Source organism: Ornithodoros turicata, chromosome 4 (genome assembly GCF_037126465.1).
Source record: "Ornithodoros turicata isolate Travis chromosome 4, ASM3712646v1, whole genome shotgun sequence".
Lineage (NCBI taxonomy): Eukaryota > Metazoa > Arthropoda > Arachnida > Ixodida > Argasidae > Ornithodoros > Ornithodoros turicata.
Genome location: NC_088204.1, coordinates 9,273,415 through 9,298,562, shown reverse-complemented (window position 1 = coordinate 9,298,562; position 25,148 = coordinate 9,273,415). Strand labels below are relative to the sequence as shown.

General features: G+C 46.4%; 3 protein-coding genes and 1 non-coding gene across 4 annotated transcripts; 2 read left to right on the top strand and 2 right to left on the bottom strand.

Annotated features, from left to right (window-relative positions):
* The first annotated feature begins 76 nt into the window (after nucleotides 1–76).
* LOC135390983 (RNA 3'-terminal phosphate cyclase-like protein) lies at nucleotides 77–2,134 on the top strand. The gene is made up of 8 exons (XM_064621023.1): nucleotides 77–246; nucleotides 298–369; nucleotides 425–600; nucleotides 661–834; nucleotides 1,420–1,568; nucleotides 1,625–1,766; nucleotides 1,822–1,925; nucleotides 1,983–2,134. Exons 1-8 carry the CDS (start codon nucleotides 108–110, stop codon nucleotides 2,107–2,109), a joined length of 1,083 nt encoding a protein of 360 aa, XP_064477093.1. The 5' UTR covers nucleotides 77–107; the 3' UTR covers nucleotides 2,110–2,134.
* On the bottom strand, nucleotides 2,115–10,381 carry LOC135390981 (FAS-associated factor 1-like). The gene is made up of 17 exons (XM_064621021.1): nucleotides 10,281–10,381; nucleotides 9,669–9,737; nucleotides 8,961–9,123; nucleotides 8,113–8,204; nucleotides 7,994–8,061; nucleotides 7,840–7,942; nucleotides 7,101–7,181; nucleotides 6,922–7,002; nucleotides 6,294–6,393; nucleotides 5,343–5,406; nucleotides 5,192–5,273; nucleotides 4,986–5,140; nucleotides 4,792–4,928; nucleotides 2,731–2,900; nucleotides 2,572–2,649; nucleotides 2,282–2,497; nucleotides 2,115–2,221 (listed from the first exon to the last, which is right to left on the bottom strand). Exons 1-17 carry the CDS (start codon nucleotides 10,317–10,319, stop codon nucleotides 2,141–2,143), a joined length of 1,779 nt encoding a protein of 592 aa, XP_064477091.1. The 5' UTR covers nucleotides 10,320–10,381; the 3' UTR covers nucleotides 2,115–2,140.
* On the bottom strand, nucleotides 7,532–7,604 carry Trnaa-ugc (transfer RNA alanine (anticodon UGC)). The gene has a single exon. It is a non-coding gene; the product is annotated as a tRNA-Ala (tRNA).
* Nucleotides 10,382–15,383: 5,002 nt separating the features above from the next.
* Nucleotides 15,384–23,388, top strand: LOC135392692 (intracellular coagulation inhibitor 1-like). Its single transcript, XM_064623420.1, has 2 exons — nucleotides 15,384–15,633; nucleotides 21,767–23,388. The coding sequence occupies exons 1-2, from the start codon at nucleotides 15,614–15,616 to the stop codon at nucleotides 23,019–23,021; spliced, it is 1,275 nt and encodes a 424-aa protein (XP_064479490.1). The 5' UTR covers nucleotides 15,384–15,613; the 3' UTR covers nucleotides 23,022–23,388.
* The last annotated feature ends 1,760 nt before the right edge of the window (nucleotides 23,389–25,148 follow it).

The window sequence follows — 25,148 nt, the reverse complement described above, 5'->3', positions numbered from 1 at the left end:
TAGGGCAATAGAGTAATAACTTTATGGAGCATCTGGTGTGTGGGTGTGTGGTATGTTGTTGTATAGTTTCGTACGACCACGCTACTCCCAGCCATCGTGCTCCCAGCATGGCAAAGCTTCAAAGCAGTCAGCTTTCGTACCAGGGCTGTAATTTCTTCAGACAGCGTCTCATATTGTCCACGCTCAGTTGTAGACCCGTAGAAATAAAGAACATAAGGAGCAACGACGAAGAACCGGGTCTTAGAGGTACAACCACTTTTACACGTTACAATGCCTTAGGCAAGGTCTCCGTTGCAGATTTTGAAGTCAACTTTCTGAAATTGCTGGACAGTGCAACGAACGGCACGGTGATCGAAGTAAACGAAACAGGCAAGTTGGAAAAGCTGTAGTAGAGGAAGGTCTTCCATGCAGTCTTGTCTCGCAGGCACATCCTTATTGTACAAGCCGGGATTACTGTCTGGCGGCAAATTTGAGCACCAGTGCAGCACAGATCGTTCCATCGGTTACTACCTGGAATGTCTGATTGCCCTGGCACCGTTCTGCAAGAAACCTTTTGACGTCACCCTCCGAGGAGTGACGAATAACGCGACGGATCCATCCGTAAGTAACTCAGCCAGAAGTACCGGCTCACTCAGAAACATGGTTCTCGTTCCCCTGTAGGTGGACTCGGTGAAACACTCCAGCTTTCCGGTGTTTGGACGGTTCATGTTCACGGAAGGGCTGGACCTCGAGATCGTCGGCCGTGGAGTGCCTCCTTTAGGGGGAGGGGAAGTTCGTTTCAGAGCTCCCATCTGTCGAGCTTTGCGCCCCGTTCAATTGCTCAAAGTTGGAAAGGTGTGTATGTTGGTGCAGCTTTGCTTCCCCTCTTGCAACCATTATGCAAAGAACGATTTATGAAATCTTTTGGGATCATTTACAGAAATTTATAGACAAAATACTGTGTGTTAGGGCTGCGTGAACACCCGGATTTTTCGAATACTGGGTATGTTCGACTCGATTTCCGAATCGAGTATGCCATGTTCGAATTTCAAATCTAGGCGATGTAGCTTCCAGACTGAATACATTTGAATAGTTTCGAAGCTGTACACGTAGGTCCGAAAACATTACAACGTCAAGTGTGAGAAGTGCTGCTTTGTATGGAGATCCATATGCATGCATCACATACAGGGTGTTTTGCCTAACGTCATGTTAGGTGAAATACCTTGTACATACGTTCTATATCTGCATGTAGGCCGTACATGTGCTTGGTTTACATGACTATTTCGCTTGTACTTGCTCAGGGTACATGACTATTCTGTTCGCATTAGTCTTGGTTTTTAAATGACTATTCGCACATGTTGAATTGGTTGATGCGTTGCATACTTTGTTTCCACATACAAGAGATGAATAGGCATCACTAAAGTTCCGCAAAACCTACAGGTGAAGCGCGTGCGTGGATGGGCATATGCCGTGCGTGTGTCTCCTGCCATGGCCTCTCGCATAGTGGAGGCTGCAAAGGGTGTCCTCCTGGATTTCCTGCCAGACGTCTACATCTACGCGGACCACCATAAGGGGAAACGCTCGGGAAAGTAGGTCTACCACCTCTCGTTCTTCCCTTGCGGTGCATGACGTGTCCCATTTGTAGTTCTCCAGGTTTCGGAGTATGCCTGGTAGCAGAAACGACCGAAGGGGCCTTCCTGTGTGCTGAGGCAGCATCAGATGGTCCTAGCGTCCCCGAAGACATTGGGGTCCAAGGAGCCCGTGCCCTACTCAGGGAGATCTACAAGGTACGTCACGATGCTCGGGCATTCTGAAATAAATGTTTCTTCTCTCCTCTATTAGGGTGGTTGCGTGGATTCGACCAATCAGAGCCTGGCCTGCCTATTCATGGCCCTGGGGCCGGCCGACGTTTCCAAGTGCCTGATGGGGCCTCCAACACCGTACACGTAAGCACCTGCAGCTACGGTGGTATACGGACATTCCACCGAGCTTTATTGTTGCAGGATCCAGTTCCTGCGGCACTTGCGAGACTTCTTCAACGTCACATTCAAGGTTGAACGTCAAGAGGACAAAGTGAAGCTCACCTGCGTGGGCACCGGGTTCATCAACCTCAGCAAGACGACTACGTAGCCACATAAAAAGCAACACCATTTTATTTGCCTCATCGTTCTTCCAGCGTTATGGTTTCCTTTGGGTAGAGCTGCAGCTGCTGCAGGCTTTGAGATGGATCCATGGTTGACAGCTGGAGAGGGAAAACAGAGTTGTACTGCCACATCATCGGAGCAGCGGACTGCGTACGTACATCTCTCCTGGGCCAACTGGCCAGCACTTTGTATTCGTGGGGAGGATAGCCCCTGGAGCCCACAAAAGTTATGAGTGTGCTCAAAGGGGAAGAGGCCAGGAAACGGCGGCTGACCGTCTCCCCCGTGGGGAGCCGCACGCGGATGGTGCTCACGGCCTCGAGGCTCCCCTCTGAAGGTTCGGGCGGCAGCTGCTCCGCTAGCGACTGCTGAATAGCCTGCGTGCAAAGGAGAGCCAGTTGAGAAAAAAGAGGAGAGCCAGTCGCCCGTTTTTGCCGTAGACGGTTGTTACCTCTTTCCTCTGTTGTTCCTCAAAGAGCATTTCCCTCTGCCGTTTCACCTCCATCTCTTCCTGTTTGCGAGCTTCTTCCTGCGGAAGAGTGACATGTTTCGACTCTGCTTGAAAAACAGTTTTAAAAAACGCGACGTTTTCCGTGACAGGATGGGTCACCTTTGCCTGGTCGGCCATCAGGGAGGCCTGGTATGCCATGTCCTGTTCCTTCTTCACGGTCTCGCGAGCTTCCCTCTCCTCTTCTTCTCTCATCTCTGTGCTCAATTCGCTGTTGAACACTTCGACCGCGTGCACCAAACGTGTCATCAGCTCGTCCAGCGACACGTTCCCTGTGTTTAGAAGCAAAGAAGACGTTATCTCCTGATAGTGCTGTAGTTCCGCTATGCCTATCCGAGACTATAGTACGCTGGGATGTGCAAAATTTTTTTTTTTTATTGAACTGACAACATTGTAATAATAATCTCTTTTTCTTAAAAATGGACACGCTGATTTTTAATAACACAAAAGTATAGATGGGACAACTGAAATGCTCAGTGTATAGGTAATGATTTTGGAGTATTTCTGATATAATATACTGTATTTACTTGCACAATGAGCACAGTTAATAGTCCAGAAATATATTGCCAATTTAGAGGTGTTGGTAATTATGTGAGGCTATGTTAATATGGCTGTTAATTATGCGAGGCTTTATGTGCTACGGTGGACCGCCGTCATTGCTGCTAAAGTCAGAATGCATGGAGAAAAACGTATCAACGTTTGGGTTCCCAAGATGGGGTGCATTAATTGTGCAAGTAAACGCAGTATGCATTTTATCGCGGTAAACACAGTTCGGGAGAAGTCAGTAGGACACCAGTTAGTACATACCTGAAGCAAGTACTAAGCTAATAATTATGTAACCAAAACAAGTATACATACAACCCTTTAGCGACTCCAGGGTGCGCCAGCACACGTTAACTGGATTTTTACCCTGTAAGTCTTTCGGTTTGCGCTGTTTGTTTGCAAACAATGAAAGTGTCTATACAGTTTACATATGGGACACATGCATACAGATCTTTATAGGAACCAGCGCTCACTTTACCTTCTCCTTATACCCTCTCTCATGGCATTTTCCGGCTTATGCATGCAGTTTTGGAGCTATTCGGATATATTCAGTTTCAGAGAGACATCCTCTCCATTTGAAACTCTAATATCGAATTCCATGTTCAAATCACATACACAATTCTTGCATGTTTCCCAAGTGAACTTTAAAAACCACTGAACACCCTAGAATTCGAAAATGCTGTTTTCAAGGTTGTGACAAACCCCGCAATTTTCCGCAGCCCACGATTTTGTATCTTTTTCTTATTCTAGCGGAGCAAATTCCACTTATCCCGAGCCAAACTATAGTTTCAAAGCCACGGGAGTTACTACTACTCGTTGCAATAGGAAAGGGAAACCGCTAGTGGCGAGAAATGAATGGTTCACTGTGTTGTACTGATCAACCTTAAAATCCAGGAGTCCTCAGTCACGCTTTGTGAACGGATCACTATTGCGCTGCCCCCCTTTTTATTCTGTCATGCGATACCTGTAGCTTAAAAATATTTTTGCGAAATATTGAAGACCTGGCCATAGACAGTGTTTTTACTGGGAAAAATGATGATCGCGCCTTGAAGGTCCTCGAAAGGTCCTCAAATTTTTGTTGAAAAATTGAGTGGGAACCACGTTACAGTATTTGCTTTGGTACGAGAAAAATCTCAAGATCTGTACATCCCCAGAAGTCAGGATGTACTCGAGAAAATGTAACAAAGAAAAATATATATATCAGTAGTCTCTGTCTGCATGTGTCATACTTAGAGCCTGAAGTTTTCGGGAAATATTTTTTTCTAAATTCGGGGGGTAAAAATCGGGTAAATAAACATGTGCACTAAATTCATGTGAATTCGGGTGAAAAAAACTTCCATTACGCTAAAATCGGGGAGAAATCGGGCTCAGTTATTCAAACTAAGTGTAGCGGTTTGGTACAAACAGTGGTGTAACTGCATTTTTCTGCCAAACAAGTAAGTTGATGCATTCCTACAGACATCCCAGAGAGGGCAAAAATCGGGTTTCACCCTAAAGAGGCAACCTTCAATTCGGGGTGCAAATTCAGGGAAGAATCGGGTTAAACCCTAAAACTTCAGGCTCTAGTCGTACTTGTTCAGTGTGCCAGGGAGGCCTCATCGACACAAAACGTTCACCCACCTGGAATGACGGTGAGCACTTCCGTTGCTGCCCGGACTCTGGTGATGACGAGGAGGGCGGGAAGGTGGTCCACAGCAACGTTGCGGATGGCCAAGCATGCGGCGGGGCCCAGTGAACTCGTCACGGACGTTAGGAACCTGTGGCTCAATTGGTTAGTCTGTGACAGTTCTCGCCCATTAGCTCCCACTCGGTACCTATCTCTATTAGAATCGAGGGTGAGGTCCCAGGCCCACGTGATAAAGTTGAGTGTGAGGTAAGTGACTATGGCCTCTGAACAGAGAAGCTGAGTACAGAAGACATTGGTGAGTACGCTGCCGTCATGGTGCAGGTACACGGCGAGGGGTCTCCGCTGAAATCGTGCACATAGGTCAGGACAGGTAAAAGAGGGGAAGAAGGTTACCTCTCTGCACGATCTCTGGCACGAAGCTTCCAGTGCTTCCGACAGGGTTCCTTCCATGAATACTGGATGGCACGCACCATACCTAGAGAAACATTTATTTTTCTAGAGAGCAAAGTTCTATAATGTTGCATAATGGGCTGGATGTGCTCACCTATTCTTAAACTCTTCCGTGAACTGTGTGATGGCCGCGCGCTCATCTTGTGTTCCTTCTGCCACTGCAAGGTGTCATTATCGTGATCTTCAAATGAGTCCACATTGTGCAACAATGAAGACTGAGAACATACTGTAAGGTCTCAATGTATTTTGGGGAAAAGCATTCCACAGCAGAAAGCCGTTTTCAGCATTGTATGTAGCTGACCCCTTGTGCAAGTGGTGGGTAGAGATTATGGCTTATGGCACCAAACACAACTCTTATAATACACGCAGCAGCAGTTCCTTGCACGTGGCCTATAGAGTAGTGTTTTCACAATGCAGAGCAGTGAGCTTGCACATCTTGCTTGTATCTTCATTATGGCTAACAACGAAGACTTATGAAAGAAAAAGAAATCAACAATAAGAAAACTTCCTCGAAATCTCGCACGGATTTCGATGGCCACGAGTGTGACACAAGCCAGCTTTTGGGCGTGCATACCCAATGTCTCCCATATTCCAGAAACAGTAAATAATTCACCTTAGACAGATTCCAGCTAAGTGTTGATTAACACTAATGACTTGTGCCACGTGTCTTTCACATACGATAGCATACCTACAAACGATTCGTCATAGTCTCCCATAGCTGCCGAATCGATATTCAAATGACAGTAATGCCGTACCTAGACACACCGACGACGGTCTTCGGGCCTTCTTTTTGAACCAATAGTGTAGTTACAGTCTCGTAAATACATGATTTTAGTACGCTCCCTTCTCACGAATACAGTACTGTGGCTCAGTCTAGTTTCTACTGTTTTTATTTTTAATACTCGATGTACTACGTAGTTGCTTGCCCAGATGTGGGCTACGGAGCCCCGTCAAGTTACACTTCTGGTAACTTTTTGCCCTGCTGCCCAAACGTTTACGGCGGTAAAGTGAACAAGTAGAGTTCAATTGATTGTCAAACACTTACTGAGTGGTCTGTGTGTTCGGCCCTGGAAGAGGCACTCACTGGCATCTTCAAACTCTTCCTCTTCTGGGCTGCTATCACTGGACACCAAATCAACCACAGGCTGCATCCAAAAGATTTGATGTAAATATCTACTTCCGAGAAGCACTTCTCACGCTTACAACCACAACAGCCCTTAATTTAGCCTGACTTTTCCAGATTTCCAGCAACAGATTTCAGATCAGGCATCAGCTACAGCGAACAACAAATGTTGACGTACAAAGCTCCTTGTCACTGGGGTGAATTTCCTCATACAAAAAGGCACATATATCTCGTTTGTGGACTCTGGGATGGTACCGAAGATACTCTCAAGAAGCGCCGCAATGTGGAAAGGCCTCAGATTGGTCTCCTCAGACGATCTTCCGCGATGATTGGACAAATAGTTTGAGGAAACCAATGGGAGCTCACTCTGCATTGTCGGCATTCTTGAGAAGGACAGGAAGAGGGGAAGAGCAACTTGCAGTTTCTTTTGTGCACAAATCAGAAAAGTTTGGGGTGTGTCGCCAAACATTTGGGGGAGAGTGTGTTGGGGGGGGGTCTGGATAAATCACTGCCTTGAACCGTACTGTTCGACAGAGAAAGGTTGACTCACATGCTTTTTTTTAGGTGTAGAATCTCTGCACACACACAGGTCTAGCTCACTCTGTCCTTGGCTCACTGTCCTCAAGGAAGCCTACGTAGTAACATCATTGTTTTCGCATTCAATTGAGGGTCCCTCTGTCAACACTACAAACTGTCGGATGTCCAGGCTTGCGAAAGAACGAGTCGTACCGAATCCCTGTGAGCAGGCCACCCGGTCCACCTTTGCTGGCTCACTGGGATGGAGGTTAGGTCACAGACATCCTGTTTTATCTGCAGACAAAACGCACAAGCATCGCTTTACACAGCTGCTCCACTTTCCTTTGCGTATGTGTACTACAGGCACCCATTCGGGTCGCATTGATCATTCCTCATGTTCCACCTTGCTTCTCACATTGCACCCGAGCGTATTTTTAATAAATATAAGCATCCTCCCAGGCTATTTGTGCAGCTATCTTACTATGGCACGAAAGAAATATCCACTGAAATTTGTCAAAAACAAAAGAACACATTTTGTTCATGAAAGAAGTGATGTCCTGAGGCTGGAACAACATAGAAGGGACAAATACATACAAAGCCTCAATTTGCCTAAGAAATTAACGATGAAAGTCACTGAAAAGGTTAGCCAGCTGTAGGACTCGAACCCACATCTTCTGGATTGCAAGTCCAGGGCTCTACCAATTGAGCTAAGCTAACACGCCTTCTCAGCGACTTCCAGGGTGCGTCATCTGAAGGGACAAACCAGCCACTCTCTCTCACTCATCCTCCTTTCACTCTTACATTTTTGCTCACTCACACACACACATTCATACGACAGGATCGACGCAGGCAGCAACTGATGAACATGAAAGAACTTGTTGTTTGCTTTCCTCGTCGCCAAAACCGCGAAATTAATGTATCTTGTGAGACTTCATTGAGGGGGGTGTGTCACCTGAAGAAGCGTTCTGGAGGCTGGGAAATTGATAGAGTAGGACTTGTTTGCCGTCTTGTCTGTGATGTTGAGCTTGATGCTATCTTCCTCAACTGGGGGTTGTCTGCAAAGCACAAGCACGTGCATCACGCCGACAGGGAAAGGGGTCACTCACATTTCCTCTTCGGTTGTGCTCAGCTGCAGGGTGTGATCGGCGGGCAGCTCCAGGGTCGAGATAACCGTCTGCCAATGAGAGCCTCACGTCACCTCACCTTCACACAGTGCTCACCGTACCTCATCCGCGACGTTATTCCTGCGCCAGCCACGCAGCACTTGCCTGCAGGGGGCCACTCCCAGCTCGCCCTGGATCGCAGACTTTACTTCGCCTGCGGAAACATTATTGTGGCGTGGGCATTATGTGACAACACCGAACACATTTCACAAACTTCCAGACCGTGGTTGCTTCTACTAAAAGTATTTTCACCCAAGAACTCTCAAACAAAGGCATTATTCGTGCTCAGACCTGTAAAATATGTACTTACGAGTAACACACTAATTACTAATTAAGTCACTTAGTTAATAATTAGTTACATGCTCAGCAATTAGTTTCTTCCAGGATCACTTTCAATACTATGAAAATGTAACTGAATTACTTTTGCAAGTACTTTATAATGCCACTAGGAGTTACTTTTAGTATTTCTTTGCACAAAATTTGTAATATTCGGGCATAATTCTGATGTTTGTACTAAGCCCAAATATCCAGTTAGTGTCCTCACCAGTCATTTCAATCAATATCTCTATATTTGTACATTTGGAAATTATATGTTGAAATGAATGGAACTCGGTACAACTCAATTACTTTTCTTCTCAATTACTGCGATGTTGTAATTGTATCCAAAATTTTTAGTTACATCTCAATTACCTCTGAAAACAAATTTTTACAGGTCTGTATATTTATTTAAGAGCATGTGAGACACAAAAGCATAAACTGCATGCACTTGCTTTGCTCGTAGACTCTTGCTACATTTAGTGAGAACAGGAAGGAACAAATGTGCAGAAGAACACTTCAGATGGGTCGGACTGCAGTAGCAGTCCACAATTTGTCCTCGTTCAAGCTTCTTCAACGTACAAAAGAAACATACCGACTGTTACACTATCCGGGAGCATGAGCTGGGCTGTATTGTCGTGGTAACGGACGTTGACCGAGAGGAGACGTGGCATGCTGTTTGAGGGTCCCGAAGGAACTGGGATCTGCTCGGAGGGCAGAGATTGTGTTTCTTCTGGCAAGGCTCGGTGGATGGCATCCTGCACAATGCACTTGATTCACTTTAATTCATGTCTCCCACCAATGCAAGTCAGCTACTGGTCTGTATGTGACCACACGGGGGTCCACTACTTCGGCAGAGAGCATAGCACAATGCATGTCTTGAGTGAAGACAGAGAGCACCAACAGTATACACTCTAACCAATGATGCATCCATATTCCACAAAGGGGAGAGCACAAGAAAGAGCAGACGACACGGACAAGCTCAACCTAGCAACTGCTTGCTAGGATGAGCTTGTCCATGTCGTCTGTTGTTTTTCGTGCTCTCCTCTTTTTGGGATGTGGACCCATACCAACACGCCCATCTTTCATCTCTCAGTAACCAATGATGAACGCTTTAAGCTGTTAGAATGTAGGCTCTTTGACAAAATATCTTTTCTTAATTTTAGAAAAACTGTTCGAAAACTGCAAAATTATAGTCGGTATCATGCAAAATAATCAATTTTAGAGAAGCCACATCTTTAAAAAAACAAAAACAAAACAATAAAACAAACGCAAAAAAAAAAAAAAAAAATCGGTCACTGACCAGCAAGTTCCAGTTGGCTTGTTCCAGGTACATGAAGCACTCGCCAACATCTTCCATGCCTGTACATGACTGGAAAAGTTTGAATGGGGTCAATACACATTGACATCACTGCAAGTGAAGCGAGTTTTCTGCACTGCACTGGCATCGCGCTGTTTCTGTTTGGTTTTCACCGCCTCAAATTTCGCAAATCCAGAATATTTGTCAGATTCATATCTGTCTTACTAACTGGTCATACTGAACGCTTGTTTATGTGAAAATCCGAAGTACAGGAGGAAGTCTAGGTGCGGTGACGAGGCACAAACTGGCGCTGCTCACAAATCAGCTGTTGTTAACAACACAGGCTGTAGCTAGGCGCACACATTTGACGTTACAATGCTCTTCGCAGAAAATGCATTTGCCCCCTGTCAATCAGCTGTCTCCAGAATGTGCCAAACAAACGCAGAGTACTGTATACAAAACAGCGACGGGCCAATTTTTAAAAAAAGAAAAGAAAGAAATATCGACTCCGAATAACAGTAATCTATTGTGAGCCCAGCGGACGTCCACACGCAAGTCAATGACGCAAGATCCCAGGCTTTGTCCGAAATGATCATGCAGAGACACAAAGCTCACCTGAAAATCAGCTAAAACTTGATCTCTCTGCTCCTCCATTGTGTGAAAGATTACAGCAAGGTTTTCTCGGCGCCACTCATCCACGCACCCCTAGTGGACGAAAGTAAAACTAATGGTAGTCCAATATTCAGGTTGCATATTCCCGCGTTATTTCCTTTCGTACGCATTTACCTCGCCGTGCCGAGCATTCCTGTCCACTAAAAAATCTGACAACTTTTTTCTCTTTTTCAAATTGTGCTATGGATGCCACAAAAGCTCAGGACAAGCTGAGCGCGCATATGCTGCTCCCACACTCAACCAGTCGGACCAGCGCTGGGTCGATTACTCACCATCAGTTTGAAATGTCAGTAAAGTAGTACCAGAAGCCTGGGCTGTTTCAGAAGGGAAACCGGCTTGAACAGGGATTTTCATTAGCGTGTGGTGTTGGAACCCCGCTGGGAGGGGGGCTGTCTGGGTGTGTTCCCTGGGTCTTCTTGAGACGCTTGTTTGGGTGTTCAGAGGTCCCTATCATGACATCTGAGAATAATCATTACGACCTATGACTAAAAAGAGCACTATTTTCACAAGCGACCTTAGGGTTCCAAAGGGGTCACAACCCCCTCCCCCCCCCCTTGCCCCCTTCTCGGTACGCCCATGGCCACTGGTCGTGATGACACATAGGCGAGTGACAACCTCTATTTTTTCTTTGAGTGATATTATTAGGACGCCGTCAGGCAGGATTCACTTTAGACAGGGTCCTTCGAGCCGTGTAGATTGCCAGATTGTAGCGTGGAGCCTATCAGGCAGCCGCCTGTGCAGAAGAAGATTCGAAGATTCTGCGGATGGGAAAATGTCTTCATGGAGCTTCATGAAAAGCACCATGGAGGTACGTCGAAATTCAAGCTATGAATTTTTCACGGGAGCAAGACGGGATAGTTGGTAGTGGTTCATAATTCGTATCCTAGCCTAGAGACACGGACAAGTGCGGAAACCGAAAAGGACATCTTTTTGTTTTATTTTTTCATTCAAATTCTTTGGGAAGGAATCTTATGTTCAAGTCTCGAAGCGACACACCTTTACAACCGTATACGTACAATGTACGTATCGTATCTTATATACTTTTTGGAGTGTGTGGTACTTTATTTTAAATACTTTTGTTGTTTTCAAGTATTTTGAGCTGTATATGAATTACAATCGGCTCGCAGTATTTAGTATCTTATTTTAGATACTTTTGAGCGGTATTTTCTACATGTCTCATGCCCCGTAGAAATTCAGCCCCGTTTACTGTCGCGTTCTAGCACTAGTAGTATAATACGACATGGCTACTGCAGCAGAACGTGCTACGCAAGAGGACGCTGTTCGGTTTTGTCCTGTCATGGGGGGCTTTCTTAAGGAAATTTCGTGCTTTGCGGCACAGCATCATCCAGGAGATAGGGTTTTTACATAGGGAACACAGCCGCATGGGCTGTGTTATATATATTTTATGTATATATATTTATATATATATGCATATTTATATTTGTATATGTATATATATATATATAGATAGATAGGGGAGAAAAAGACACCAGAGGCGGAAGTAGGGAGTGGGGGAAAGTTATTTATTAAGCTGGCATTTAAACTAAGGGTCTGGGAAAGTCTACGTTTCGGCGGAAGCTCCGCCTTCTTCGGGACTGAGACGAAAATCTATGTACAAGGTCTTTTAAAAGGTTACAAAAGTGTCGTCACAGCCGGTACAATTCCACTGCGAGGTAGTCGTCAGTGAGTCATGTTCTGGAAGATTCCGGAACCTTCCGGAATCTTGTACATACATCTTGTACATCTTGACCTTGTACATAGATTTTCGTCTCAGTCCCGAAGAAGGCGGAGCTTCCGCCGAAACGTAGACTTCCCCAGACCCTTAGTTTAAATGCCAGCGTAATAAATAACTTTCCCCCACTCCCTATTTCCGTCTCTGGTATCTTTTCTCCTCTATCTATATACAACATCCTGGTCGTTCGAATCTCCATTTTGTAGCGTATATATATATATATATATATATATATATGTGGGGGGAGGCAGGGAGATCCAGCGTGACAATCGCGAAAGTACTTGCTTTTGCTGGCGTCTATCTACAGTATCTAAGCAGCATTCTTGAATAGTTTTGAAATGAAGAGGTTTTCAAACTACATTCAATGTCGTGACGCTGCATCGCCGGCCACGACAGCCAATACGTACATAATAGCATTTTTAACGTTCAAACGTTATAGATTTTTATCGCTCATCTTGCTGTATGCACACGTATGTATGTGTTAGTTGGCGCAACCGGGGCGGGGGGTCGTACCGAGCCCCCCTACCTTTGAGGTCTGGTTACGCCACATGCTTGCATGTGAGTAATGACGGGAGGCTACCGGGTTCGAATCCTAGCTCTGGTTGTGCTAAGAGAGAAAGAGGCAACGTGTACTATCAGAAACTAGATTTAAGGACCGAGGTCTGACTGGGAAGTATTCAGCTTAGGACTAAGAAATCGGAAAAATAAAAAAAGACATAAAAGCCATTCGAATCCGTCCCAGTCGATTCCGAAACTATCTAGTGCCGTTTTATACTTCTTGTTTGATGGAACGCATGCCAGAGCAGACATGTACGCTGAAGGTATTCCCTCTCTGGTGGTGGTGAAGGAGCCTGTCGTTGTCGGTCTCACAGAGGTGGGCTACGTCACGACTAACGCCCTCGGGAGAATGTGCATCATGGGCCGACTTCTAAGGGAACTGTGCTGACATATGTCCGACTGCGTCTCGGGAAAAGCCAGGGAAAACCACAGAGCCGGCACCGGGACTCGAACCCGGGTACCTCCCAGTCTCGACGTGACATGGCCAGCGCGCTAACCACTAAGCCCCGAGCTTGCGGCTCTAGAAGTATGAGGAAACGTCACTTGGACAAGGCCAATCAGGGAGCGCCCTTTGGCTCACAAGTCCAATTACAGAGCGGTTTGAGGGCCTGACCGATGACCGACGACGCGCAACGGGTTGCCACACTGTATCCGGTGTCGTCAAATCCGCACTGCAAGGGTGGCGACGGCCCGCATTGGCCGGCGCGTCCGGCACGTGGGTTCGCATAAGACGAACCCGAAGACGAGCGATCGCGACGCCGCTGGCAGAGCCAGCAGACGCCGCTAGCAGCCTAGTGTGCGCTAGCGATCCAAGCGGCTAAAACCGCTCGATTCCGCGCACTCGAGTGGCAACGGTCACGTGATTCAGCGCGGGAAATTTCCCAACAATTTCCGAGCGCTAGGCCGTGTTGCAATGAAATTACCTCCCGAATTCGCCATTTCGGTGCGAACGTGAAGCAGACGAACTCGACAATCGCCTGCGCTGCTCTCCTGTTCGTGTGCCTGGCTTACGTCATCATGATGTTACTGTCGATGGGGCTTCCTTAGGTGAGGAGGTGGTCGAAGTTACGTTGCGTTACGAACTTCGACCATCTCTGAAGCAAAATTATTTTTTGTTTTTTGTTTTGGTGTGCTTTTTTGGGTCGTTTGTGAGTAAAATGAACGATGTCACGATTGGGAATATATGTGATGCGCGCTGTCCAATTTACGCATTTTCGGTAGACACCCCTCACAAAAAGACTGTTGCGTGCGTTGCCCCAAATCACAATACGATGTACTTGCTATGAGAAGAAAAGGTATTTTGAGACGAACACAATGATGTAGATTACTTTCGGGTATCACAACTGGGAGACGGCTAGTGAGGTTCCCAAAACGTATCATATTTTACAAATGAGGCAACTTTGCGATTTTTTATCTCCTCAGAGGCAAACCTTAGAGTCTTCAGAACTTAGGATATGCTGCCCATGACCCATGACAATACGTGAAAAAAAAAAAAAAGAAACAAAAAAAAAACTCAGCTGAATATGTCAAATTGTTATGAAGATACGTGGCGTCAAACATCGTTGGAATGGTCGAAATGGTCGAAATGCCCACATCTGAATGATAATTCATTAAAAAATATCCACCGATTATTTTCAATTACTTTTAGCGCCAATGTGCCTCCTAGGGACACAGCTTTAATATAAGTTTGAAAGAAAAAATTTGAGAGGTCGACCAGACCATCCTGCCTGATTCGGCGTGAAATCACCCAGCTGTAGGTGGCGCGAGCTGCCACCCGCTCTGTCCGCTAGAGAAGTCCATCCTTTGTTGTTACGGAAGAACTCTGCTCCGAACACCAGAAAGTCATAAGTATTTTTCTCTACCCGAGAAACATCACCATGACGCTGGTAGACAGACTGAAACCGAAACATATAGGAAGGGGAGGGCTGAGTTCTACGGGCACTTGTCGGCTGCATCTTATTGGAAGAATAGTAGGACCGAAGGTCGCGTCCTTTTCAAGGACCATCGTAACTCCTCAAGACCGTGGCTTTCGGGCACGACCTTGTTCGAGCCTAGTTCAAGTCTACCAAATTGGTGGCGCTGTCGAACACTGTGACGTCATTTGTTTACAAGCAGGCAGAGGTCAATTGAACATTCCTTCACGACTGTTTTAAAGGGAATCTTCGCAAGGATTCGAAAAACAAACAAACAAACAACAACAACAAAAAAAGAGGTGAGCATCATACCGAACACGAACCATCCCCTCGATACCGAATACAACATTTGCATTCACTTTGCGCGAGTAATTAATTCGTAAATAATGGCAATAGAAAACCGAAACCGAAATGCGAAGAGCGGAAAACAGAGCCGCTTCGCAACCCGCATTCTCCCTTGCCGGATGCCGGATGATGTCAGCAGTGTGTGGCTTTCAGCGCCCTCTCGCTTCACAAAGGCGAAGCGCTCGCTTCGTAATAAATTCGCTCGAATAAAATCTGCGCAGTTTTGGAACGAGATATTTCATAGACATGTTCCTGACATCCCAAAGTTTACGAGTATACCACAACATTTTCGGTGATTTAGTTGCGGAGTCGCTTGAAATGGCGACAAATCGCTGCTTCCTGGATGATCAATTTATAACTTCACCAGAGGCCCTGTAGTCGTCAAAGTAATCGACCTCGATTACTTTGTGTCTCGCCTGTGATCATTGGCCGTTACGCGAAGAACAGAGATGAATGTCACGCACCCTCAACCAATAGAGGAGCACCTGATTCTGCACTCTTCATACTTTATATACTTTATCACGAAGATTGCCGGATCAAGGACTTGACTATTGGTTGAGGCCCTGTGACATATATTTCTGTTCTCTGCGCCTAATAGGGCCCCAGGTACCAGCGCACGTGACGAACAGTCGTACACGGCGTATTGTAGTGACGTCAGTGTCAAGGCTACGACGTGTGGAAGGAAGTTTTTACAAGGACGTCCACTCATCCTGTGCACATCCGCCGCCATGCCACGTTCGCTTGTCGGGTAAGTCCTCAACTTTTCAAAACAACTTTTGGTAGCCGTCCAGCTTACCACGCGTCCAAGAGCGTTTTAAAGGAAGGCTGCGGTGGCAAAAAAAAAAAAAAGTTTATATTACCTCCGTAATTGTCCAAGTTTGACTAGGATCGGATTTCGGCGCAAATGCACCGCGACAGTGGTTTTTCCAGACGCCCCCCATCACACACAGACACCTCCTAACTTTTTCCTGTGTATACTACTGTTACAAACTGCATCCCCAATCTTTTTGCAACCCCCCGAGCTTGCAGTTCTGGATAAACTAAGTCATGTCTCGCTTATCCGGAGTTCAGATATCCGGAAACCTCGTTGTCCGGAATACATTACCTGGAACGAACCTGCTACCATTGGATTTTGTCTCAGTTATCCCGAATTCGTTATCCGTACCCGGGCAGCAAGTACGAGGAACAATCTTGCAAGACCCAGGAGGTTATTCCGATTCGGTTATCCGGAAAAGTGTCAACGTCAAATTGTTCCAGAAAAGGGTCATATTTCGCGGGGTCATTCTGTAGTGTCTGACCTTCCTTTCTTCTGAGGTCACTCCTTTTTGGTGTGTGCGGTATGTATGCGGTATGGTATGTACAAAAACATATATGTGCAGGACCAACTTTCTCAGACATTGCTCTCAACTGAACAGTAGGGTGCCGTGGTGGTAACCAAAAGTCTGTCACACGTGTACCTACTAATTTCAAGAAGGACACATCGCACACACTTCGCATGGATTTTTCAAGTAACGGTCTTCTCCAAATTTCTCGGGTTTCTCCGGAAATTTGCTTGGTCCGGTTATCCGGAAATTCGTTATCCGGATGAAAAGGGACGATTCCCGAGGTGTCCGGATAATCGAGACATGACTGTATACTGCAGCGCATTTCCGTGGGAATCCTGCAAAGCTATTGAAGATCGTGCTCAGCTGAATAGAAATAACAAAATGCAAAGTGAAGTGATCATGTATGTATCATGATCATGTATCATGCAATCTGATCATGTGAAATATGAGATAATCAAAGCGGGCATATACGTGGCCTAGTGGACAAGCGGTCTGTCTCTAGCGGTTCCCCGACAGTTTAGCGAGCCTGGTTTTTGAGAATATCGTTTTAGAGAAGAGGTTACACTTTAGCGAATTACGTTTCGGGCGAAAGCAAGGCTCGTTTTATCGAACTACGTTTTAGAGAATACGAGGCATGTTTTCGAGATCACCGTTCTTGCGAGTGAAGTTTTGGTTTCGGTTTCATATAGTTATCGAATGAGCAGTGACCGTTCGACTAGAATACAGGTTGTAAGTTTACGTTTTTTTTTTAAATTTGTCTTAGATTTAATCGCATTATCACTGGTGGAAAAGTACCGGTATTTCGTAGAGAATGCGTGCATTCTTTACGTTAGAACACGAAGATTTTGCGACAAGGTTCGTTCAAAAGCATTTATTTCAAATGAGCCACAATGCGCCACTCCGATCAAACTGTTAAAACGGTGTCGCCATGCTCCCACGTGATCTGTCCCTCGTAGCTGGCCTGACACCCAAGCCCATGTGATTTTTTTCCCGTTCCCTCAATCTCAGGGTTCCAAGTACGGATATCCCGATATGATTCCTTTGCTTACCATGTGTGCAAGGTGACTACCTTTAATCGACACAGATCTTCAAAAATAGACGCGTTACTTTTTACTGCGCGCGTCCAATGTATTTGTATTCCCACCTGAGGGGCCCATATACTAAACTTCCGAATGGAAGCCTTCATTAGTTTTCACCAATTAGCCTCATTGATTAATGAAGATATACATATATTGTGATATCAAACCTGGTTGCGATGTCAAACCTCTCAGACCTCTCTCTCTCCTTTTTTTTAAAAGGTTTTTTGATCTCATATTGTAGGCCCCTCACATGGTAATACAGTCAAACTCCTTTATAGCGAACACCTTTTTAACGAAAATACCACTACAGCAAAATTTTTTGCGGTCCCGCTGGAACCCTATGGGTCCTATAATGGACATCCTTTTTAACGAAAATACCTTTACTGCGATTATTTTTTTTTCCTGCTGTCCCCTGAGTTTCGTTGTAAAGGAGTTTGACTGTACAAATAAACTAGTCGCGCCTGAAATAAATTAGCGCGTCAACGTATATTGGAAAGGAATCACCCTCCATGTGCTGTTTGTGTGTATACCATTTCACTCTGCGAACAAATACTGCAGCACCTTCCAGACGATACCCAGAATATTGGTTGTGAAACGACCACCACCACCCTTCCCCGCGAAAAAATAAGAATAAAATAAAAAGATCGGGTGGTAGAGCGTAACGCGTGTCAAACCAAATCGTTCAACGAACGCGGAAAACTGGGGGATATATGTGCTCCAAATTATACGACACATAATCCCCTATATGCTTTGGAAATCCAAGTCCCTTGTGCAAGCCATATTAACGTCAAAGGGAATAACCCAACTCTTTCACTTTAACACACCTTTCGTTAAGAAGACGGTGCCAGCTACTACAAACTCGCTTTCTGATATAGGCTCAGCATAGACTTTTAGGAATCCCATAAACAAGTATACGTTCTCGTGTATCTCAAAAGAGGAACGAAACACAAAGGAAACCGAAGCCAACGCAACCACAACAACAATAACAATTAAATAAACCGTGACTATGACATGGGGTGATTTACCGCTGGGGGGCAGTAGACACACTACCCCATTACAACGCTAACGAAGCCAACGCGAAGTTTAGGTCACTTCGCTAAAAACGTCATTCTCTAAACCGACTTTCGCTAAAGCGTAACGCGTCGCCATTTCCCCTAAAACGTTATCCCCTAAAATGTAGCTAGTAGTGTCTAAAACGAGATTCGCTAAAACGAGGCTCGCTAAACGGATGGGATCCGGTAGCGCATGTATCCTGAACGTTTCTCTTCAATGGATATCCGCAACCGTTCCTACTGAGTAAGGGGCATATCCTTGGCTATGTCAAAATCAAATGCCAGAAGATTCCCGTTTCGAGAACTTGACTGTGGTTGCGAAAACACGACGAGCATTAAAACCGGGGATTTCTCAGAACGAAGAAAACATTTCGCGTGTGTCCGGAAAACACAGGCAATCTGCGCTGCCAAGCTGTGTTGTTCACTATATACTGATGGCTCATTTTCACATTTTGTGTGGTGTAGTTATCAACAGTGTTGCCAGACATTACGCTTCAATTTCTTTCGCGTCACATTTTGAGGGGAGTCAAAATTACACGAACAAGGGACGAGTTCATGTAGGCCGTGGAAAATGTTGAGAGATCACCGTTCCTTTGCTTTTTTTCTCACAATATACGAAACAAGAACTGAACCAAACGAAAAAATAAAATACGTATAACGATTTTCAAGTGCCCGACACACGATCGCCAATGGTTTAAAGGAACTCTCTCATCCGTACAGATGAATAGACATAGCATTAAATGCTATAGCATTAAATGCTGTCCCTTAAATTAAATTAAATGTCCCTGTTTGTAAACAAATGACGTCATAGTGTTCGACAGCGCCACCAATTTGGTAGACTTGAACTATGCTCGCGAACAAGGTCACGCAAGAAAGCCACGGTCTTGAGGGGATTACGATGATCCCTGAAAGGGACGTGACCTTCGGTCCTATACTTATCTTTCAATAAAAGGCAGTGAACAAGTGCCGATTCGTGGAACCCAGCCCTCCTCTTCCGATCTGTTTCGGTTTCAGTTTGTCTACCAACGTCATGATGACGTTTCTCGGGTAGAGGTCTATTCCTAAACTATATAGCGCCGTTTTACTCCTTATTCATCATGGACAATAATGCCGAAAATCCCACGCGAATAAGTGGAGTAGCTTCTGTGCGATTGGATGTAATGCATGGCAAGAGCAGATGTCGGATGTTGAGAGTATGTCGGAATTCCCTCTCTGGAAATCGGAGAAAACGTCACACGGACTAGTCCAATCAGGGAGCGTCCCCTTGACGACCGGCGGGCGTCTGCTGGTCGTGAAGAGTTGTGATCATGTCATGAAATGTCACTTCTGGGCTAGCGCGCCAGGCATGTTCGTACCACGACCTTTCTAGATTATAGCACGGGACATATCAAGCCGATCACTGCCGATATCAAGGGACCGTGATTATAGCGACCATGTCATAATCGGCAACCCCTAGGAGGAGCCCGTCCGCACCATCCGCTAGGAGCGCTGCACATCGGCCCGTGAGATCTACATCATGATTGAACAATGGAAATGTGAATTTTGAACGCGCAGATGGCGGACGTACGACTACTGTAGCAGACGACAGCAACAGCTTGGATGAAAACGCGTAGAATGATGATGATAATCAACTCTAGAAAGGAACATCTCTCGTGGGACATCCACCGCTTGTACAAAAATACTAATGGAGGCTGAACTACATAGTATTGTAGAAATTGAGGAAGCAATAAACTGGGACGATAAGTAGCGCCACCGCTAGCCTCCAAATGCGGCGCTGGGATGGGGTGCCTATGACATGGTCGGCATTATCTAGTAGGTTGTGATTGGTACAGCCAGGAACGTAACACCGTGTTTCACGTGACATGATTGCGTCGGTACTCACCCTCATAAGCGAAAGTAGGAGCCTTTATTGACGACTTTTCACGTAGTACAGGGTGTGTGCAGAAAAACATGACCCGCATTTTTACATGTATCTCGTTGTCTACTTAGCCGAGGAACTTCCGGTGGCGCACGACGGCGCATTTATGCGTGCGAAATCTGTAGAAAAATTGTGGAAGCCATACCCAGCTTAAAAAATAAACGGAACAACGAAAACGTCGGCTTCCGCGCATCAGAATAGGGCAACGTGGTGGACAATAGGGTGTAGGTGAAAGGGCAACGTGGTGCACGTAGGAGAGTTGTGTTCAAGTACCGCTAGGGGAGCTATCGGTGCATAAATCGAAACGATGTCCCACATGGATGCTCATCGGCAGTACCCCTAGCGGTGCCTGCACATAACTCTCATGAGACCGAAATGCACTACCATGCACTGTCATGACCGCCCTATTCTAATGCATGGAAGCCCATGTTTTCACGCTCAGTTAATTTTTTTACACTGAGTATGGCTTCCAGGATTTTTTTTGTAGCTTTCGCACGCATAAATACGCCGTCGTGCGCCACCGGAAGTTCCTCGGCTAAGTAGACAACGAGTTACATGTAAAAATGCGGGTCATGTTTTTCTGCACACACCCTGTATATTGCGGTGCGAACGCGAAGCAGACGAACGAACGAAGGAGACAATCGGCCGCGCTGAGCTCCCATTCGTGTACCTGGCTGACGTCACCATGATGTTACTAACGCTAGGGCTTCCTTAGCTGCGAAGGCAGTGCGAATCTAATTTATTTTACATGTAAGCTGTTTTCGGATGAGAAATTTGGCCAAGTAGACTGTGAAGCGTTGCCAAACATTGCCGAATCGGTCTCATGCACATGTTCCCATATGCGATAGCTTTAAATCCTTTGTCCCTCCCCCTTTAAATCCAAAGCAGCCTTTGTCATTCATGGTGACATGACATTATGCCTCTGGAAACCCTGTACCCTGATGTCAAGGTCTCAAAAGCGAAGAACCAAAGCTGATTTCTAGGCAAACGCACTTGTGTATCTCATAAAAACTGCCACGACACTCCATGGTCGCTGCGCCCTCACTGTGGCTCCAAGTGTGTACTTGGCTTGCGAGGTGATATTGAACACGTGGTCGTTTCAAGCACACAAATCGTCCAAACGCGTCTGCGCCGAGTGTCATATAGCATGATAGATTTTTCGAATAAAGTTTCTTGAAAGCAGTAAACCAGCAAGAGCTGGTAATTGCAGAAGACAACGTGAAATTCACTTTCACATACCATGACTGGGCGCGAATCATTAGTTCCCGCAGTTCTGATTTCGAGTTAAAACGAGTGCATTAGAAATAAATGGGGGTTCATATAGCCACGCTAAAATAGATAATTCTTCTGGTGCTCCTACTGAATTCCAGTGCAGTGCCGCTAGAGTCGAGTATCGATCCTTTGACGGTTCCTGTGTGACACCCGTAACGCGATTAGCAGACTAGTCGACGACTGAAGTAGATTGGAAGCCTTGCTTTTAATGTACCTCCACATGCTTTCTTTCCAGGTATGCCAATTTCTTGGCACTTCTCTTGGTCGGGATGCTGGCCATCGCTACAGCGCCATTGCCGCGCTACGTACCTCGGGGACGTCCCTTGTCCCTGGGACAACCTCCACCCTTAGCTCGTGCCTTGGCGCGCTACGAACCCCGACCGTTAGGTGACGAAGCATCACGAGCGGCCCGTAGCTCTAACGACCTGGGTATGGCTTTGCTCCGTACCCTGCCCAAAGATGAGAACGCTGTGCTATCTCCGTTGAGCATCGCCACGAGCATGGCTATGCTGTACCCTGGAGCCAACGCAGCTACCCGGGCCGAACTTTCCAGCAGCCTAGGGTACGAGCGGCACGGACTTGTACACGTGGCCCGAGGCTTCGGCTCGCTCCGTAACCAGACTGCACAAGGGAAAGGCTACAGGTTAGTCGAGGGCAGCGCACTTTTCCAGCACTCGGAGTACAAAATAGACAAGGAGTATGCCAGAGCTATTCGGGACGATATTGGTGCTCAGATAGTTACTACAGACTTTGAAGACATCGAGCGAACGAGGCAGACTATTAATGAACTGGTCAGAGAAACAAGCCAGGGTCTTATCTGGCCTGCTCTGAACGAACCCTTGCACCCCGACACGCGGCTGGTGCTCATCAACGCAGTTTACTTCAAAGGGTTCTGGGAAAAGCCATTTAGCGTGAGCTCTACATTTATGGGAACCTTTATGAACCACGGCACAGATCCTCAACCAGTGCGGATTATGTACATGCGAGAATCGTTCTTCATAAAGCCTCTCCCAGCAATCGACGCCAATGCTATATTACTTCCTTACGAAGGGAACGGTGCCGCCATGCTGGTGGTCCTGCCAAAGTTGCCGACTGGAGTGGACGCCCTGCTGAACACGCTGTCCGTAACGGACCTGGTGAGCTCATTGCACACATTCACAAATGTCTCCCTGGACTTGTTTCTACCCAAGATGGAACTGGAAGCGTCGTACAAGCTCAAGGATGAGTTGAGCTCGGTGGGTGTTAGTCGCGTGTTCAGAAAAGGAGAACTGACGGGCATCGGGTCCACGCTGCAGTTATCGGACGTTCTTCACCGTGCTAAGGTGAACGTAGACGAACGGGGCACGGAAGCCGTGGCACTCACCGCCCTGCCCGTGATCTCGTACAGCGCTTATCCAAACTTCTACGTATCGCATCCCTTTCTATTTTTCATCATTCATCGCTCTTCAGGAACAGTTCTCTTCGCGGGCAAGGTCGTCCAGCTGCCATAGTTAACGGAGCGGTTGACCGTCTTCGCGGTAACAAGCTTCTGTAAAGTATGACGTCGACCGTGGGACCAGCTCTATAGTGGAGCACTATGTGAAGTACACGGACTGGATTAATGCGGATTCGTTGAGGACTGCTTTCGCCCTAAGTGATCTGGAGAAATGATCTGTGTGTGCCCTGACGGGCGGTTCGGATATCACCGCGGTGGCAAAAGCTATGGTCAGACAGGACACAGAAAGAGCAGCCGCGCTTTTTCAGCAACCCGTGTTTCGTCGACCTGTGTTTATTGTCACTGTGGGTGTCCCGTGCATTGCGCACCATGGTGTTATACGCACACGTGAGAAAGAAAATAAATGGCCAAAGTGTATCGAAGCACGCCTCTTCAAGTAGCCTATGCTCTTGTGGGAATGATTATAGAGTGTATGCAAGAGCGAAGACAAAGGAATCGGGGTCGTCAATAGGAGTTCGCACTTGTTTCTGCCCAGGTCTGCATCCAGGATATTTCAGAGTGTATGTGTGTGTAGAGAGGGGGGGGGGTGCTGTCTTGGACAGCATGATATGTACATACATTAAGATGACTTGGGGGTTTGCAACTTCCTGTCAAAATGACGTGAGGGAAGCCGTAATGTCAGGCAAGATTGACGCTTCCGGTCCGAAGTTCTGCTGGATCCGCATAGCGTCACTGTGTTATCAACGTAAACGTGGCCGGATGTTGCCAATTGTGCTAATGCTGACTGTGCGGAAAAGGACATAAAATGCGTACCCTGGAATGCTGCCCCCTTTGGAAAAATGTAACCAGCGTAAAACAAAGCCGGATGTTGCCAATTGTGCTCATGCTGATTGCGCGGAAAATGACATAAAACGTATCGCGTACCCTGGAGTACCGCGCCTTCAGAAAAATGTAATCGGCGTAAAATAAAATTGAACCAAGGTGTGTAGGCAATTGGCCACTAAATGCCGTGCGCTGTGTCCTTACCGTGTTGAATTGTGCGTGGCTGCGATAGCATTATAAAGTCATAATGGGAAAAGAATTTCATGAGAGTCATACTTTCGCCTCAAACTAAAAGGAAACGAATGCATACATATGATCCCCAGAGCTCAGCCGTTCCTATGGAGGGGGGGGGGGGGGGTAGCCAGAGAGGGCGCCGAACGCTGGCAGGTTGGTTCGACAGTATAAAGCGGGCATGAAGAGAATTTGCATTTACGATCTCGGCAGTGTAAATGAGCGTTTTCTTCTCTTTGTTTGCAGAGCTTCTGACAGCATTGAGGTGTGTGTGTGTGTGTGTGTATGGGGGGGGGGGGACGCTTCACGCTTACACTGGCCCGGGCGTAAACTCGCCTCGGGACGCGCGGCCCAGAGAGCTGAAAACTGTTGTGTAAGGTACTGCTTGTACATTTTGTTGTACCATATCTCAAATGTTGCTGGTTATCTTTTGAACATAAACAAAGTGGGATGCAAGCGAGCCGGCGTTATGTTTGTTATCTGAAACGTGAAATTGACCACGTTGTGAAGGAACATTTCGCACGCAGAAACATGCACGTAGTGTCGCGAAACCTAAACTTTGCCACACGTAAAGTGCGTGCGAAGTATTTGTTAAAGCAACTTACCTGCATGCGGGGGGGCAGGCGTTTTCATCTTGGTTGTCGTTTAAGCCAAAGATTATAAACTTTTGCTTTGCTGCAATTGGGCGAAACTAAAATCTCGGACCGGAGGTTCCAAGTCCCAGCTCGCGTAACACCACCTTTCCACTTGAAAGCCACCCACCGAGGGACACCATAAAGACAGGAATGAAAGGGACAGGTCTATCGGACCCTATCTTTAGGTCCTACCCTGCTCTCTTGTCCTTGAATCCACCAGAAAGATAAAATCTAGGAGATCAATTGCATTGCATTTGGGCCGAGCGTCCGAGCCTCGACGCCTACATAGTGTAAATTGGATTAGTACATGTTCCCGTGCATGGTTCTGCCAGGAATACATCCGGTAAAATCGCACTGTGAGAAATCATGGCCATTTCGTCGCGCGCTAGAAACTCCAAGGAAGGACCGTAATAATGAGAATCATGAAACATTACCACCAGCAATGGGGTACAGAGTATCGCCCCTAGCGATGAAAGTCCCCAACCATAACCACA